The 17033-nt window shown below is 51.7% G+C and overlaps 7 protein-coding genes across 7 annotated transcripts; 4 read left to right on the top strand and 3 right to left on the bottom strand.

Moving 5' to 3' along the window:
* Positions 1-647: 647 nt before the first annotated feature.
* BDV14DRAFT_189516 (NRDE family protein) lies at positions 648-1793 on the top strand (the record flags this gene model as incomplete). Its single annotated transcript, XM_073771212.1, has 2 exons — positions 648-713; positions 780-1793. 2 exons carry the CDS (start codon positions 648-650, stop codon positions 1791-1793), a joined length of 1080 nt encoding a protein of 359 aa, XP_073628666.1.
* A 512-nt stretch (positions 1794-2305) lies between these two features.
* On the bottom strand, positions 2306-4347 carry BDV14DRAFT_54889 (cytochrome P450). The gene is made up of 2 exons (XM_073777004.1): positions 3923-4347; positions 2306-3860 (listed from the first exon to the last, which is right to left on the bottom strand). The coding sequence occupies exons 1-2, from the start codon at positions 4316-4318 to the stop codon at positions 2700-2702; spliced, it is 1557 nt and encodes a 518-aa protein (XP_073628665.1). The 5' UTR covers positions 4319-4347; the 3' UTR covers positions 2306-2699.
* A 2366-nt stretch (positions 4348-6713) lies between these two features.
* Positions 6714-8048, top strand: BDV14DRAFT_199795 (uncharacterized protein; the record flags this gene model as incomplete). Its single annotated transcript, XM_073773357.1, has 4 exons — positions 6714-7017; positions 7091-7513; positions 7577-7683; positions 7758-8048. The coding sequence occupies 4 exons, from the start codon at positions 6714-6716 to the stop codon at positions 8046-8048; spliced, it is 1125 nt and encodes a 374-aa protein (XP_073628664.1).
* A 709-nt stretch (positions 8049-8757) lies between these two features.
* Positions 8758-11206, bottom strand: BDV14DRAFT_172588 (biotin--[acetyl-CoA-carboxylase] ligase BPL1). The gene is made up of 5 exons (XM_073768606.1): positions 11047-11206; positions 10361-10997; positions 9746-10315; positions 9428-9699; positions 8758-9370 (listed from the first exon to the last, which is right to left on the bottom strand). Exons 1-5 carry the CDS (start codon positions 11102-11104, stop codon positions 8865-8867), a joined length of 2043 nt encoding a protein of 680 aa, XP_073628663.1. The 5' UTR covers positions 11105-11206; the 3' UTR covers positions 8758-8864.
* Positions 11207-13075, top strand: BDV14DRAFT_172586 (putative mitochondrial genome maintenance protein Mgm101). Its single transcript, XM_073768605.1, has 4 exons — positions 11207-11296; positions 11368-11530; positions 11638-12521; positions 12602-13075. Exons 3-4 carry the CDS (start codon positions 11956-11958, stop codon positions 12867-12869), a joined length of 834 nt encoding a protein of 277 aa, XP_073628661.1. The 5' UTR covers positions 11207-11296; positions 11368-11530; positions 11638-11955; the 3' UTR covers positions 12870-13075.
* BDV14DRAFT_199793 (coiled-coil-helix-coiled-coil-helix domain-containing protein) lies at positions 11229-11706 on the top strand (the record flags this gene model as incomplete). Its single annotated transcript, XM_073773356.1, has 4 exons — positions 11229-11296; positions 11368-11399; positions 11466-11530; positions 11638-11706. The coding sequence occupies 4 exons, from the start codon at positions 11229-11231 to the stop codon at positions 11704-11706; spliced, it is 234 nt and encodes a 77-aa protein (XP_073628662.1).
* Positions 13076-13230: 155 nt separating the features above from the next.
* BDV14DRAFT_54861 (serine/threonine protein kinase) lies at positions 13231-16584 on the bottom strand. The gene is made up of 2 exons (XM_073777003.1): positions 15729-16584; positions 13231-15679 (listed from the first exon to the last, which is right to left on the bottom strand). Exons 1-2 carry the CDS (start codon positions 16425-16427, stop codon positions 13418-13420), a joined length of 2961 nt encoding a protein of 986 aa, XP_073628660.1. The 5' UTR covers positions 16428-16584; the 3' UTR covers positions 13231-13417.
* Between the last annotated feature and the right edge of the window lie 449 nt (positions 16585-17033).

Here is a 17033-nt window from a genome sequence, read left to right as displayed (position 1 = left end):
CGACCAGCGCAGGAAAATTGTGTGAGACCTGTGGGTTCTGAAGAGGGACAGACGAGACAGAAAGCTGAGGCAGAGACAAAGATAATTGGAGCCTCGTGCGGGCCTGCGAGTGCGGTGATTCCGTCTGATTGCGGAGTGTGACCAATTCGGGCGCTGGGCGTGGCAGCCTACAAATAGAGACTCAGAGGCTCGCTCAGCCCTGCATGCGCCTGCTATTCTTTCACTCGCCGTGCTATGAATTGTATACAGGACAGCTTTACTCCCCTCGATGGCCCGGCTGTTTCTCCTGTGCCTTTTCATTCTTTGGTCGAGGCTGCTGTTGTTGACGTCATGGAGTACAGTTCCATGTGAATTTGTACAATCTCATACTATACACTGCCAAGCTTTTGAATTGCTATAGATCTTATCGTAAAAGATAGTCTGAGGTTATATTTAGAGAGCAGTCACCTATAGATCATTTTATACTATCTGGACCTGCTCTAGGCCCTCGCTAGAACCAACCGGTGACGCCCATCTGTTGTCCTGCACGTGCCCAACTACCTAGTGCTCCAGCTGTTTGCTGTCACCCGTCGGATTTCATCTTTATTTCTTTCCCAACTTTCTCCCACGAACTTGCTTTCTTGTAACCCCTCAAAAGTTATTTCGCCATGTGTATTGCTTTAATATCCACAGCTCACCCCGAGTACCCTCTGATTATCATCAACAACCGAGATGTACGTCCTCATTGACCCAGTCAGACAAATCACGCCAGAAACCTCAGCTGACAAGCTATTGAGCAGGAATACTTGCGCCGCCCAACAGCCCCCATCTCCTACTGGCCAGAACCAAACAGCTTCATCCTCGGCGGGCGCGACCTCGCTCGCAAAACCCAAGGAACATGGATGGGCCTCACAAAAAGCGGCAAAATCGCCGTCCTGACAAACTACCGCGAGAAAAAATCAGATGCCGCACAGGGACAACAATCCCGCGGCGCAATCACGAACTCGTGGCTCGCGAGGCCTGAGACACAGGGAAAACCCAACCGCGCTCAAACGACAGAGTATGTAGCGGAGATGGTAGCCAGTCCCACAGCGAGGAACGTAGGCGGGTTCAGTCTGGTCTGTGGATACGTAGGTGAGCCGTTGGCGATTGTATCGAATCGGTCGAGTGAAATGGATCAGGTTGAGTGGATTGCTGGCGGAGACGAGAAAAAGTCGGCCTCAGGACTCGGGACGGGAAAGACAGTTGGGTTGAGTAATACTGTGTTTGATGACCGGAGCTGGCCGAAGATTCTTGATGGTGAGCGGATGGTTGAGAGTGAGATTGGCGAGCATGCGAAGGGTGGTGAGGGAGAGGAAGAGCTCATTCAGCGGTTACTCCGTGTTCTGGATACGAACTCCCTACCACAACTTGACGCCGACGCCACGGCAGAAGACTACCTCCCCTACTTCAGGCGAAGCATCTTCATCCCGCTCATCGGGACAAGAGAGAAGAAGACCGAACCCGCAGCAGCCGCCGAACTCCCAGCGCCAGAAACAAAGCAGTCAAAATGCGTCGAAGATCACACCCAAGCGCAACAAAACGGCCAAACAAACGGCGCAACAGAATCTATCAAGCAGAACAACGAGTCAGGCCACGACACCCTCGATCAATCCTACCTGCACGGCCCGTACGGTACACAAAAGCAAACGGTCCTACTCGTCGCAAAAGACGGCCGAGTCCGGTACTTCGAGCGCACGCTCTACGACGGCGAAGCGAAGCCTGTTCCTGCCGGTCAGGGAGACAGGTCGATTGAGTTGCAGGTGACGCGATAATTCATGTCCCCGGCGGTATGGATGGTTACTCATATATGGCTTTTTCTTTCTTATAGTTCTCCTGGCGCAAGGCTTCTAAGTTGTGATGATTTATGGCTATGGCTATGACTACTAGCCAGGCATTGCTTATGTGCTACGATGTGATGCAATTGATGCCTTACGGACGATGGATGGATGAAATGATTGGATGAAATAGAGATGATCCCTCAAGAACCCAAGTTACTGCCATAGTCTCATTTGTTCTCTACGCAAATCAAAATGGAAATGGAAGTAGGAGTGGAAATAAATTGCCCCAAGTTTCGATGACATTTGCCGTTATTTCATCCAGGGTACCATAGAAGTTAATCCACCATCTGTGCACTCCACAGGTCGGTATGGTAGGTGAGTAGGTAAGCGGTCAAGCCCGCTACGTGTCTCTGCCCAGCTATGCAAAAATCATGTACCATGTAGCAGTAACACCGCCAGCAAGCAACAGCAATCAGCCTACCCGCCGGTGAGTAAGTATTTCGTACCCTGTACCCCCAAGACAGGTCACATTCAACCCAAACCGTCTTTTCGTTTCAGGTTCAACTTTTCATCAGTTCTGATTTCTATCTATAAACATATACAATCTATTTCTAAGTCGTAAGCGTAAAGAGGGCTTTTTGAAACAATTCGCCGCTGCAAAGATCGCCAGAATCGCAAGTTGAAATCAGGGCGTGCGCTACCCATACCGGATACCTAGGGGAGTAGGGAAGATCGTTCACCTGCCCTACTGCTGAAGGAAGACAGCCGTGTAACCCGACAGAGAACAACAAACAAGTCGGTAGAAAGCTAAGCAAACAAAAATCTAGGTAGTGTCGTAAAGCGCCATAACAGAAGAGAAGAATACCCACCATCTCATATGAGACTTATCCCCAATCAGACCTAAGTCTCCGCCTCATGCAGCCTCACCGTAACCGGATCCCCCGGCGCAAGAGTCATCGTCAAACTATACGAGATCTCCCTAGCTGGGAAACAATCCTCAATCGCATCGAACCTCTGCAAAAGTCTAACAAGGACATACCCCGCATCCGTAAGCGCAAACTGCTGTCCGATACAGACTCTCGGACCGCCATTGAAGGGCAGGTACTCCCAGCCAACCTTGGCATCGAACCAGCGATCCGGTTTAAACTCTTCGGCGTCGGGGCCCCAAATGTCCTTCTTGCGCTGCGTCACGAAGGGGCTGTATGTTACGCTTTGGCCGGCGCGGAGGTAGATGGGCATTGTGCCGTCTGGGCCGCCGCCGCGGGGGAGGGTCGTGTCGACTGTTGCCATGCGGCGGTTTAGGGGGACGACGGGGTAGAGACGGAGGACTTCGTTCATGAAGTATTGCAGGTAGCGGCAGGATTTGAGCGAGGCAAAGGTGATTCTTTTCTCATCGCGGGTGGGTGTGTATGGGCCGAAGTCGTCGAGGATGGTTTGGCGGAGTTTCTTGAGGACGACCGGGTGGCGCGCGAGCATTTGGAGGGACCAGGAGAGGAGAGAGGCCGTTGTGTCGCGGCCGGCGAGGAGGATGTTGAGGAGTTGCGAGCGAAGTTCGACGGGGTCCTTGGTTGCTTCGGCGAGGGCCTCGGAGAAGACGTAGTGATCTGAGTGGGATTTGCCCGACGCAACGGCCTTGAGCGCATCGTTGACGAAGTTATCGACGTAGGCGTGGACGCGCTTGTTGATGTCGGCGCTCTCCTGGTTATCGACGAGCCAATGGAACTTTTCGTAGCGGGTTCGCTGGGCAGCGTACCATTGGCCACGGTCAAAGTCCTTTGAGAAATGCGTGGATGGGAGTTGCCCCCCTGTGCGAAGAGCCTCGGCCTGGCTGTTTGTGCTCTCGCCGAAGAGGAATTCTGTAGCGGAGTCGATTGTGAGACGGAAGAAGATGGATTGGATGTCGGTGTCGGCGGTCCAGCGGGTGACGGCGTCAACGGGCATGGCTTTCATGGCTTGTTGCACGTGTGTCTCTTCAAGGTCAAGATCGCTGATCTGGTCCCGGGTGAACTGGGGGCGGAGGAGACTGCGGGAGCGAGACCAAGCTTCGCCGTCGGAGGTAAACTATGGCATTGTTAGTTGTCTTCAGGTACTCTTTGTTTGTAGTAGACGAAGGTTTCACTTACAATGCCGGTTCCCAACATGGGCAGAAGAGTATGACGACGAGCCGCGCCAAGTTCAAAGTCCTTGAACTTGTGCGCCAACATTGCCTGTACATTGACGGGGTCGCAAGTGAAGATGTTGTCGCGCCCCATCTGGCGGATGCGGAACGAGGTGACGGGACGTCCTTCCTGGATTGACATTTCCTTAATGCGACGTTGCGGCATCAAGGGGATTTTCTTGGCCTTGTCGGCCTTGAGAGACTGCTTCAAAGAGGATATTCCAAGGATATCGGCGGGATAGCGAGGGAGATCACCACACCCCCAGGCGCGTGCCTTGCGGGAGTGGTTCCATGTTGATCTGGCATACTCGAGGACAAACACTGCCGCAGCGACGGCGAGGAGCAGTGACAATGAGAGCATGATGGGTGAAGAGTCAATTGATCATGAGGGAAGTAGGACGAGGGAGGACAGTTAGATATAGGCGCAATGTCATAGGAACGCGATTGCGACGGTGGAGCTCGGGGGTGCCGACGGTGGGTCGAGTCCTGGAACAGTTAATCCTCCGGTTCACGTTGCCATGTTGTACCGAGGTCAATTGAACATCATTGTCAGTTTGTGATCTCAAATAAGCTATTGTATCGTGCATAGCCAATTATCATAATGTTATGCAGAACCTGTTCGATCATGTTGGCGCAAGATCTACTATGACGTGGAGATCTGTATCAAGTAACTAGTTGCTGATCTTAGATTGATTTTTAGATCATTATTATATGACATTTGATCAGCCACATCCTTGGCTCTTCAGCTCAGGCTTCCAAGCCCTACTTAGCGAGGTCGTTCTTATCAAACCATCTACTTCAAGCTTGTAGATCAACGAGGTTGCGCGGCTTGTTCAATGTCCAACTCACTGTTATTCTCTTGAAACCAAATCAATTATCTCGGCCCACTTAATTGGTGTCGCATCGGAAAAGGCTCAAGATACACAATTATTTAGTCCAGGGTACTGAGTTCTCGACCCGTCCATGGAACCGCATTCTGTATATAATCTCATAGATGAAAGCTGTTGAATTTCGTTTAAAAAATTGGACCAGGTCAACACAAGGCTTCTTCCTTCGTTTATTAGGCTTGCTGTGCCTTTGCCAATGCACAAATCCACCAATTTGGGCGCTGGCCTGGGCCTGTCAGATACTACTATATCTCCTGAGTACTACTGCAACCACACGACTCTTCTAAGTATACTGTGAAGGAGGCACAGGGCTGTTAGTGCTACCTCGAGGGTACGATGTCAGGCATCGCAAAGAATATCTGACAATCCATGTTCTCGACCTCGAGGCTGCGAGTCGCACGGCGGTTCCCTTGCACAGTGGATGGCCAACCACACCAATCTCGGCCTCAATTACATTTGAGCGTCTCTTGAGCCCACTAACAGCTATATCGCATTGATTATATTCTCAGGAATGCCTGCCGGCATGGGGTGGCAGAAAATGTAACCTCATGATCGGTATTATACTCCGACCACCCAAGTACCTGGTAGGGCTCGTGGAAACCATATGGATGGCACGAGCTGAGCATGCATTGAGGTTCTCAGCGACGCCACCATACAGAGGTCGACATCTGGAATAGTCTTCTTCTTGACGCACCCAATATGCCCGGCAGGTATATCTGAGAATGTATCCCTTTTCTCAACAGCCGTGACCCCCAACATTCCCTACGTCCGTTTCACCTCTGTATATGTATATTCCATCAGATATATACTCGAAACGACCATGAAACATGAAACATCAAGTCCCGAGTCCCTGGATACAGCCTTACCTACTATGTTCTGCAGTAAGGACCCACCCCGCATTGTTCAATTGATTGGCGGATCTCCACTCCGGATCTATAGCCCTACTACTTCAATATCCTACATAACTACATTATCTGCTGTACTAGAATGGGGGTCGATGCTGCTCAAGTAAAGGTTAAAATACCTTGCGGCTCCATTAGCAGATCAAGTTACTACATTTCGTTCTCAGCGGTGTCTTCCTGCCCATTGACCTCAAGCATCCCACCAGACGCGTTGCTCATTACTCACTGAGTTTGGTTCAACGAATATTAACAAGCCACTAAAGATATACGCTTGAACTACTCGAGGAACCCATGATTATGGGTATTGCTGGAATAACGGAGTCTTCCTAACCACAGGAGTCAAGCATTGCAAGAAGTTCAGATTGTCAAATGGTATCTCCGATCCTGTTGTCCTTGCTTCTGGATTGAGCATGTGTCCCTCTAATTATGCAGACGCCTACATAATCTCATCTGTCAAGAACTTGAGTCTAGCCCATGGTAGATGCGAGCATAGCCACAACTACACATAAGAACCTGCGCATTTCCCATCCATTCGATCAAAAGACACAGAGTTCCTGACCACTCAGTAGTATCTACGAGATTCTCAGTGCTTCCAAGGCAGCACAACCCCTAATAATACTAGATACAATTGGGCCCGCTTCTATACTCCGTCAATACAAGCTCAGGAACTGTGTCCCGATCAACTGGAACAATGTCCCTGGCCCTCAGTCAACGCGGTCCCAGGAATTGTGTCCCGGAGGGGCCACCCCTTGGGCCACGACGTAGTATATTCCCTTCCGCCGTGGGGAACGTTGCATCTTCTTCCATCTTCATACTCCTACTCATAACCAAACATCTTGACTATCTGCTTCAAAATCACTACCTCACTACAATATCAAACATATCCACCTCTATCAAGTTCAACAGAACAACAACAACAACACTACTACAATTACAACAACCTCGACTGCAACTAGAACCGCCAAAAATGTCTTCCTGCTCCTACATCCGCCTCCACATGTGGTTCTACTACCAAGCCACCATGCACCGTCTTCAAGATCACCTGGAGAAGAAAGAAGACGAGCAGTTCCGCCGCATGCTAAAGCAGCACAAGAAGCTCGGATATGATCGACGCGACAAGCCCAGTCCCAACGACGCTCCTGAGACATGGGACCTCACATTCACCGGCGACAGAAGAGCCGTCAAGCAGTGGGCTGTTGATAGCCGCTTGACATCTCTCCGCTGCGGCGGCTACAAGAGAGACTATGAGTTTGGTTCAGACCTTGCGAGGTGTATCGGCAAGCTACATATTCTACCCAGCTTTCGTATTCATATGAGGATAAATGAGCCTAACACCCTCTACAGATTTCGAATGGACGCAGTACCAAAAATACAGTATAATCCAGCATCCAGCTAGACTATTCATCCAGCCTCGTCTCGAAATCCTCCTGTATACGGTCCTCAGTGAAGTGCAAAAACAAGCACGCATCAAAAGCAACCAAACCTGGACCCAGGCTTACAAGCTCAGTCTCAAGGGAGAGCAAGACCTCACCTGCAATCGGGACGAACATCCGTTCCAACCCTGCAACAGGGACCCCGGAATCGACCTCGCTACAGAGCGCGACTTCTTCATGCCGTTTATAAGAAACGGGAAGGAATGCAAGGTTGAGGGAAAGATCAACCATGTTGTCTTTTCTGGTGATGAGAGCGAACTCGATGCGACGTTTGTTGTTCTTCGTGCGAGGAAGAAGAACCGGGTTAAAGTTTGGGATTTGGTCAAGGTCATGGGTATGTACTATTCACTATCTCGAGTCACTGTTATAAGCACAAGGCAAAACTAACATATACCAGGCATGATCCACCACGCACGCAAAAGATGCGGCAAAGAAAGCGCCATATACGGTCTCGCAACAGACAGTTACGAATTCGCATTTGCGCATATTGACGAGAAGTGTCGAGTAAGTTATCCCTTCCATTCCAAATCCACCCCCATCCTCAAGTATACACGGGCACAAAGCTACAATGTCTGCAGTACTCAACCTGGCACCTAAAATGGGAAAAGAACTCTACGGAAATCATCTCCCAGCTCATCAAGATCTTCTTCTACGCTGGTGTCCGCGCAAAGAAGGCGTCCAAGGAGCAGACGCTCAACGGTATCAAGCATACTGCTAGGACTATCATCGCTAGTACGACTGGGGCTGCGATGAAAGAGAACAAGAGCGTTAGCCAGAAAACGCTGGGCAGGCTTTATCGCCGGGAGGAGAGGATTTATTCACCTTTGGATTTGGGGGATAACCCGTTGGATGGGTATCGGGGATATTGAGGGTATTGAGGAGGGATGGGGGATACGGGATATGTATTAGGGATCGGATTGGGTGCATTGGATGGAGAAGGACTCTACGACTTGGTTACGACTTGGACGATACGAATTGAACGACACGAATTGAATGAAACTACGACTTGAATGATATGCTTTAGAAGATACAATTTGGAATCCAACGACCTAGATGTTATACTGAGACAGCCTCTATGTTATTTGTGTGTTCTTCTTCTGTACACGAGGCTTGGCATATTGTTCTTCTATCTTGGACTTATCTAACCCAGAGTTGTCGGGTCCTCAGACTGAACTGAATGCGTCCTCAACAAACGGACCTTTGGCTATTGCATCAATGCGAATTGCTTTAGCTTGTCATGTCTGCAATATCCACAATTTATGTTAGGTCTCCAGGGAAACAAGAAACATTATATTAGGCTACCAAGTCCTTCACATGCAGAACAATCATATGAAGGCTTTATAGATACCTAGCTTAGGTATATTTACGGGATATTCCGAAGGATGGAGTATTGCAAATCGTAGAAGCTGAATCCATTCAACACCGATGGACCGCGCGTTACAAGTACAACTACTAACTACAGAGTAACGGTAAAGTCCGACCTCTCCAATCCAAACCTCAACGGCGACTCCGTGATCGACGGACGGGTGCTTTAGAGAAGCGCGGGCGAGGGCGGGATCACCAGCGAAATAAAAAAAGGATGAAACTAAGGAAAAGGACCCCTCATCAAACCTAAGGATTGGGAATCAGGACGTTGCATTCATCCTTCATTCAAACACAGCCATCGCCCAATATCCCTATCTAGTCTAATTGATCTTTCTCCGAACAAGCCCCTTCATAAAATCAAAACTATTACTATCGCTCTGCAACTGCCATACCCTCCCCGTCGCCCGATCATCCCACGACAACTCCTCCGCCAATAGCAACCCATAATCCCTCGTGACACCCTTAATCCTAGCCCTTGTCCCGCCCTCCGCTTCAAGGGTAACGATCTGATTCGTGTGCAGCCAGAGATCATAGTACATTTCCTCGAAGCTGCGGTCGAATCCTGTGCGCAGGAACCGCGTATACAAATCTTCGAAGACGGTCAGGATACGGGCGAGGAGCTTTTCAAGTGTTATGGGGGCTGCCTTGCGGCCTACGAAGCGGGATGAAAGCGCGGAGAGGGATGTTGTCGGTGAGGCGTTTGTGGCGTTGAGCCCGATTCCGACGATGGATGTGTAGCCTTCGCTGGAGTAGGTGGAGTTTATTAGGATGCCGCAGATTTTGGTGTATTGTTTTTTGTGCTCGGGTTGGTCGGGGTCGAGGGCGTCTGCAGAGATTAGCCTGGGCATGCTGGTGAGTAGGAGGGGGGTGAAGTATGACTTACAAACGTCGTTGGGCCATTTCAGCTTGACGGGCATTTTGTCGTAGCCTTCGTCGTAGCTTCTTATACCTTGGACCACTGCCATTGCTGAGAGGTACTGCACGAGCACGATTGGCGCGGACTGCATCTTGTCCATTGGGTGGCGGATGACCGTTGAGAACATGAGAGACCCGGCTGGGGAGACCCAGACGTTGGAGCCTCGTCCTCGTCCGGCGACTTGGGTGGTAGCTGTTGCAGTCGTGCCAACGGGGAGTTTGCTGAGCAGTTTGACGTTTCTGTCACAGTTAGTAGATGCCTCTCTTCACGGGATTCTATACCTACTTCTCAAGGATGGTGTTGGTACTCGTCACGACCTCGCCATAGATGATATTCGAGCCGAAAAGCGAAGCACCCTCCTTTGACTGCGCCTGGTAAGACTTGAGATGGGAGTAAAATGCGTGATGATTGAAATACGGCGTCGTCTTTGCCGACGGCACATCATCATGAACAACCAACCGCTTGACAACAGCCTGGTAATCCACAATTCCTTCGCTTTCAGGTTCAGCCAGTCCCTCGGACTTTTCCGGGAGAGACTCTGCCACCGAGTTCATATTGAAGGAGCCTGCTTTCTCGACTTTAAAGGTGTCGTGTTCGTCCTTGAGGTGGTCTCCATCGCCGACTAGTTCCTCAAGCGACTTTAGCACCCGATCTGCATCATCAGATGACAGGGACGAGAAATGTAGGGATGATAAAGAAGGCACATGCGTTGTGTCTTGCGCTACCTGTAGTCCCAACTTTGATAGACAAGCCTTCAGAAAGTCGGTCCGGCCCTTGTCGTCGGCAGCCAGAGCTTCGACTACTTCAGCGTATTCCGGCCCCCCTGCCTTGGGATCGAGGTTGGCGGCCGCGAATCTACCAAGTTAGCGATGGCTTTAGATCTGGAAATGATATACTCACTCAGGATGCGGCCCAGTCAGGATAGCCGCGCCATCACCCGCAGGGCAGTACACGACCGCCGCAGCGCCAGACCCAGGATTCACATTGAGACGATCCGCATAGCTTGCAAGAACCTCAACACCCTTATCCGCGTAATTCGGCGCATCAACAAACACACCACCACCATTATAATAAGACCGGAAGTTCCCCGGAATAACTCCCGAGCTCAACGCCTCCTTTGCAACCTTCAACTCCACAGCCCGCGCCCCCGCCTCACTGTGGTAGACAAAACCCTTGAATGCCCCGCCGCGACAGATCCCCGGGTAAAATGCTAGTTCGCGCTCGCCAATAACCTCCATCGTCTTATCGCCCACTTCAAACTCGCATCGTTTCGTCCCGTAGTAGCCCCCCGCACAGAAACCAAAGTAGGCGCCCCCGCGGCGAACGTACTGCTCGATTCTGCGATTGCCGACGCCGTTGAGCGCGCGGCAGTAGCCGAGGTCTGCGCCGCCGGGGATGACGAGGAGAGCGCAGGTTAATGTCCATGGTTCTTTGATGAGCATGTCTGCTGTAACGGGGATCACGGCATAGTGGGAGGCTAGGAGGCGGCGGAGGGTGTAGAGGGCGTGCCGGACGGATTCGACGGTTGTTCCATCTCCTAGAAACCTGTTAGCAGACGTCAGATGGAAAGTATAAAGCTGACAGACCAGAATAAACAAGCACATTGACCCTCTTGCCCGTAGTGTTGGGGTTCGTAGTCGCCATTTTCTTGTCACGGGAAGTTGACCGCGGAGTCGGAGTCGGAGGGGACGACGATAAGATTAAGTTGGAGATTGGAGATCACTCAACTTCCTGCTTCTCTTCGGCTACTATCGGCTTGTTAACCACAATGATATCCAAACGAGAAGAGAAGCCCAAGGTGGCTACTGCAGACGATGACGATGAGCCGGATGACTGGTGAGTGTTTTGTTTCTTGCTTGCCTCCGATTTCGCTTTGCGATGCGATTGCTGACCGGGTGACTATGTAGGGACAAGCGCATCTTCAGCACCGGTTGCGCAGGTATGCATCTCATTCTACTCAATCGACTTGGGCTACGAGGAGAGGAGTTCTGACTGCCATGTTTAGTCGAGCAAGATAAATTGAACGAGTGCTACTGGGCTAAGAAGGACTGGAGGGCTTGCAAGGACCAGGTGAGCCCATCACCACCCCATACACATATCCCATGTATTCCTTGCCCTAAACAACATCTATCACAAGTATCAAGACTTCTAGATATTAACAACTTCATTTCGAACAGATGGAGCTCTTCCGCCAATGCTGGAAGCGTCAAGGAAACGACGTCCGTACCCAGAGCAAAGATGCTTAGATCACTCGCCTGCCATATGACCACACCCTACGAACGAACCATGTACAATAGCCCTCAATCCCCATCATGTACACTAGAAACGCTTCTTTATATCGAACTCCGCTTGAATGATGAAATCCATGCTTCTTGTCTGGCCGCCGTATCACATATCACGTGACTGCATCCAAGCTCCCGCAGCTCAACCTCAAGCTTCACTTCCGCCACTCCTCCCTCATCCCTCATCCCTCATACAACCCCAATTCCAGCATCATGACCTTCCTCCGCTCTCTCCAAGCCGCGGAGCCCCTCCTCCAGCGCGCAACTCTACGCGTCGCACCTCGCACCGCCTCCCACTCACTCACAGCAACCCGCTCCTTCATGCAGCGCTCAACGTCGCAACAAGCGGCAACAACACCAAAGCCCACCTCCCCAACACCCTCCCAAACCGCTCAATCCCCCGCCGCGCGCGCCCAAACAATCGCAACCCAACAAACCCCCACAAGCGCCACAACAGCCAACATTTCGAAAACCGGGCTGAGCGACAAACCCCTCGAACTAGACGCCGCGCCCGCTGAGAAAATCGACTGGACGCGCTCGTTCCACGGTCTCTCGGCTGAGCCGTTCCCCAAGGAAGTTGCTGATATTCTTCTCGCTGAGACGAACCCCGATGAGGTTGAGATTAAGCCCGATGGGATCCTGTATTTGCCTGAGATTAAGTATCGACGGATTCTGAATAGGGCGTTTGGACCGGGTGGGTGGGGACTTGTTCCTAGGAGCGAGAGCATTGTTACGCCGAAGACGGTGACGAGGGAGTATGCGCTTGTTTGTAATGGAAGGTATGTCTAAACTTTTTATCCTCCTTCCTCTCCATCCACCTTTGTCCATTACTAACGCTATCTCTTTTGGTGAAATGCAGACTCGTCTCCGTAGCCCGCGGCGAACAAGATTACTTCTCCCCCGACGGGATCCCCACAGCCACCGAGGGATGCCGCTCTAACGCCCTAGTCCGCTGCTGCAAGGATCTCGGTATCGCAAGTGAACTCTGGGACCCCAGATGGATCAGGAAATACAAGGCGCAATATACCCGTGAAGTCTTTGTCGAGCACGTCACGACAAAGCGGAAGAGCAAGATCTGGACGAGGAAGGATGATCCTGTTTCTTATCCTTGGAAGGAGACGAGGTAGATCATTCGATAGATGAGAAAGGGCGGGCAATGGGTTGGCGTTTTGGCTGGGGTGGGCTGCATATGATAGAGGGATGGACAATTCGACGTGCCACACATACTGTTGATACTTGATACCCATGATATACTGCATGTAGCGTGGAATCAGCCCGGGAAGTTCTGTACGATAGGTCATAAGTAAGAAATAATGAAATCTCAACACATCAACCTTCAAATGTTTTGTTTGATTTTGATTTTGGTAGGAAAACGGAACTCGTTTTCATTGCGATATCGTCATGCCATGCCATGTCCTGTTTGGCCCTATCTAGAGCATCTAAATTCGACACATTGATCCATCCACGTATCTATCTATCCAAATGTAACCTCCATACCTTCATCTGAACTCAGATAGGCAAACAAATCCCAAACTCCACCCAGTGACATACGTACACTTTTAATACAAAACGAAATGAACAGAAAAGGAAGAAAGTAAATAGTGAGAGATGTGAAGAAGGTCGGTCATATCAAGTCAAGATACGTCATCGTTAATGATCGGATATCCACTCGTCCTTACAACCGTTTACCAGCCTCATACTGTCTCCTCTGCTCCTCAGTCATGTACCGCGGATCCCGGTCCCGGCCCCTAGGGGACTGTGCCTCGGGTGTAGGTGCATGTTCATAGACTTCAGGGAGGGGCTGGGACTGGCCGTAGCCGTGGCCGGTGCGGGAGTCATATTCAGAGGGGTACGGGTATCCGTACTGACTCTGACCCTGACCCTGGCCCTGCTCCTGGTGTCCAGCCGTTATACTAGTAGACGACTGAGGCTGGTCGTGGAATGTTGTTCCAGAGTATGTAGGGCTGTACGGGCTCTGAGGCTGCTGCTGGTGCGAAGAAGAAGAGGGAGCGAGAGGGGGAGGCTGCAGGTGGGCGGGGAGAGTTGGAGAGGGAAGGGTAGGCGGTGCGTCGCTCGTTGTAGTGGTACCTGCGCGTCGACGGCCAGTAGACGCGGTAGACGTCCTTCGGTCAAGTGCAGAGCCGTGGTTAACGCTGAGGTGGCGCTCTGTCATGGGTGAGGCTACGGAGGTTCGGTAGTGGTCTGTGTCACGGTTGCTGCTGGCGGGGGAGTGTGCGCGGTTGTAAGGGTCGTGGAGGGTGGTGTCGCTTCCTGCGGCTGTGGCTGCTGAGCCGACAGCGGCGCTGGCGCCAGTACCTTTACCAAAAGTGCGACGCGCAACAGAGCCGGAGGGGCCGATGTCGACGCCGGTAGACTTGGAGTCAGAGGAGAAGGTGGTGTCAGGGACTGCTGGGCGGCGGACGCCTTCGCTAGTGGAGGGCTGGCGAGCGGGGGGTACGTCGCCGCCATCAGGCTTGTCGTCGGTGTTGTCACCTTCCTCGGCGGGGGTTTCCTCAGGGGCGGCGGCACCAGGGGCACGAATAGGGATCTTGCGAACGGCAGCAACGAGCGCACACATGAACTTGGTGCGGCGAGCGGCGCGGACGGTCTCAATGGCCCAGTTGGACTTGTGGAAGAGGCTGACGGTGAGCTCCATCTTGTCGAGGGAGCCGACGCCAACGACGTCAATGTCAACGTCTGCCTGGAAGTCGCGGCTGTTATCCTTGTCGCGGACAAAGAGTTCAATTTCTTCCTTGAGAGCCTGGATTTCATCAAGGGTTGTGTCGAAGCTCACGTCAATGGTGAGTCTTTCTTGCATAGCGGAAGAACGAGAGTAGTTGTCGATCCAGACGGTGTTGAGAACGACGTTGGGAATCTGCGTGACGCGGTTGTCGTTGACATTGCGGAAGACACTGAAGAGCAACGAGATACGCTCGACCATGTACGGCTTGCTGTCGATTTCGACGCGGTCACCGATATCAAAGGGGTGCTTGACGAATAAGAAGATGCAAGAACCGAGAACTTCTTGCGCAGTGGTAGCGAAAACAAAAGACATGGACAGAAGGGTAGTAGCACCAGCCGCGATAACGGTACCGAAACCGCTAGTAACGAATGAGAGGAAGACGAGCAGCGCAATAATGAAGGCAACCGTCGCCAGGAGGTTGTCCAGTACGTGAATAGCCTGGTCGACATCGTGCATGCTGTGGTTCAAGGTCTTGCGAGTACGTCCAATTTCAGAGATGGCCAGAATAATCTCCTCCAGACTGATATCACCGTTTCCATCACGGTCCAAGATGGTGAAACACTCCTCAGCCTCGGCTTCCTTGCCAGCTCCGAGGACCTCGATGACGTCGTCAATGAACAGAGCCTCGCGGCCTTCAACGACGAACGACATCCAGATACGACGGGCCAAAGCTTCGGTGGATCGCTTGCGTTCGAGGGCTTCGCTGACAATAGAACGTGCGGAACCAGAGTTGAAGACTTGCTTTCCGGTGATTTCTTGAGCCACGTCACCAATGGCTCCGGTGATCTTGTTACCAACTCGACCAACGTTGTGTCCTACACCACGAATAAAGCGAAGGGGGGCGATAGAGCTGGAACGGGAGTGACCGCCGCGACCTTTGTCCGGAGGAGCAAGGAGGATCGAATCGGAGATTATAGCATCGTCATCCCGGAACTCCTTGCAGTACATGGGGAACATAGCACGAGAGGCATCGTAGAGGACGCCGATAAGGTAAATGTTCCGCTTGGACTGTTTGATTCTAGTATCGAACTGCTTGCGGTGGTAGCTGATGGAGATGAGCTGAACAAGGGTCTTTTCACCGAGGAAAATGAGAGAGCAGACCAAGAAGGCGAAGAGGACGTTCTTGACGGATTTCTCCCAGCTCTTTGTCTCGGTATCGCCTTCGCGCTTGTTTCTGGGGTTGTAGACCATAATCTAGCTAAGTTAGCATACAGCCCTCATTTGAGTGAGAATCAATACTCACCGGCAAGAAAGTGACTAGCGAAACAACCATCCAAAGCACCGTCGTGATAGGAAGTTCCAAGTTCCTTAAAATGAGGGCATACTTCCTCGTCCCCGAGCTCACAATACCGGAAAGGAACTGGAAGACGAAAGGAATAATCTTGGCCACAATCTTACAAACCCACAACGAAACCCAAACGACCTCAATCCAACAGAAGAACCAAGGCAGCGAAACACCACCAATCTTCGCGTTCTTAGCAGCAGTAGCACCAACGATGATCGGGATAGCCAGCAGCGCTGCCAACGGAGCAACATAAATCATATACCGGGTGACGACGGAGAAATTGAGAACAGACTGGTAGAACCGGCCCAGCCGAGTAACCGTTCCATCCTCAGGTTCATCGCCCGAACGGCCGGTGGCCGTCATTGCGCGCTTCCGACGATGTCCAAAGCCATGTGAGCTTGGTGGGCGAGAATCGAACACTCCCTTCTCGCCGCCATTGTTACCAGCTGTGTCACCGGAGTATGCACCGCCCGAAGGTGAAGCGGGAATGGTGGTGCTGTTGTTGCGCGCGCCGGTTTGGCCACGGCTGCCGACGTTGGTCAAGGGTATATCGATGGTGACGTCGTTGGGGTTGTGATCGTTGTGCATATTGTCTGGGATTCGTTCGAAGCGATGGGACGACAGGCGCTTCTCTGCAAGACCAGGCCGGCCAGACATTGAATTGTGAAAAGAAGTCAGATCGGAAAAGACAGTGACAGCTCAAGCGGGAGCGAGCGAGCGAGCTAGTTAGTCTAGCGAGAGCGGGAGAGAAGCTCAGGGCATAAAGGAGCTTCAGGCGAGCAGGATCGGATAGGGTGAGGGGTGATCAACTAGTGACTTCTAAACGAGAGTTAGACTGAGTTAATCGATGCGGTGGCCCTCTTAAGAGACAGCGATTCGAGTTGCGCGGATCTGGTGGAGAGCGAGCGAGGCGAGAGAACGAGTCGACGACTCAAGCCGTGGGTCGATTGGAGACTGTCTCGCGAGAACTGATGCAATTGGCGTGTAAGGATCGTCGAGATGAAGCAAAGAGGGCAACAAAGGAAGCGACAGTGAATTGTCAGAAGCGACAATCGATGAGGTCAAGAATAATCAAGGAAGATGCGAAGAAAAGAAATCCAGATGATGAAAGTGACAGCCGGGCAAAAAGCGACGGCGGTTTCACACACTTCAGCCCTGAGCGACTCGGACGTTTCAGCCAGAGCGCCACCTTCAGGAACGACACAACAATGACCGTGAGCACTGAACCAACATGCCCGAATTTTCTGACGCCTGGGAACCATG

Source organism: Aspergillus stella-maris (genome assembly GCF_047715825.1).
Source record: "Aspergillus stella-maris strain CBS 113639 unplaced genomic scaffold BDV14scaffold_24, whole genome shotgun sequence".
Lineage (NCBI taxonomy): Eukaryota > Fungi > Ascomycota > Eurotiomycetes > Eurotiales > Aspergillaceae > Aspergillus > Aspergillus stella-maris.
The sequence above is the reverse complement of the archived record's forward strand: the minus strand, read 5'-3'. Positions and strand labels throughout refer to the sequence as shown.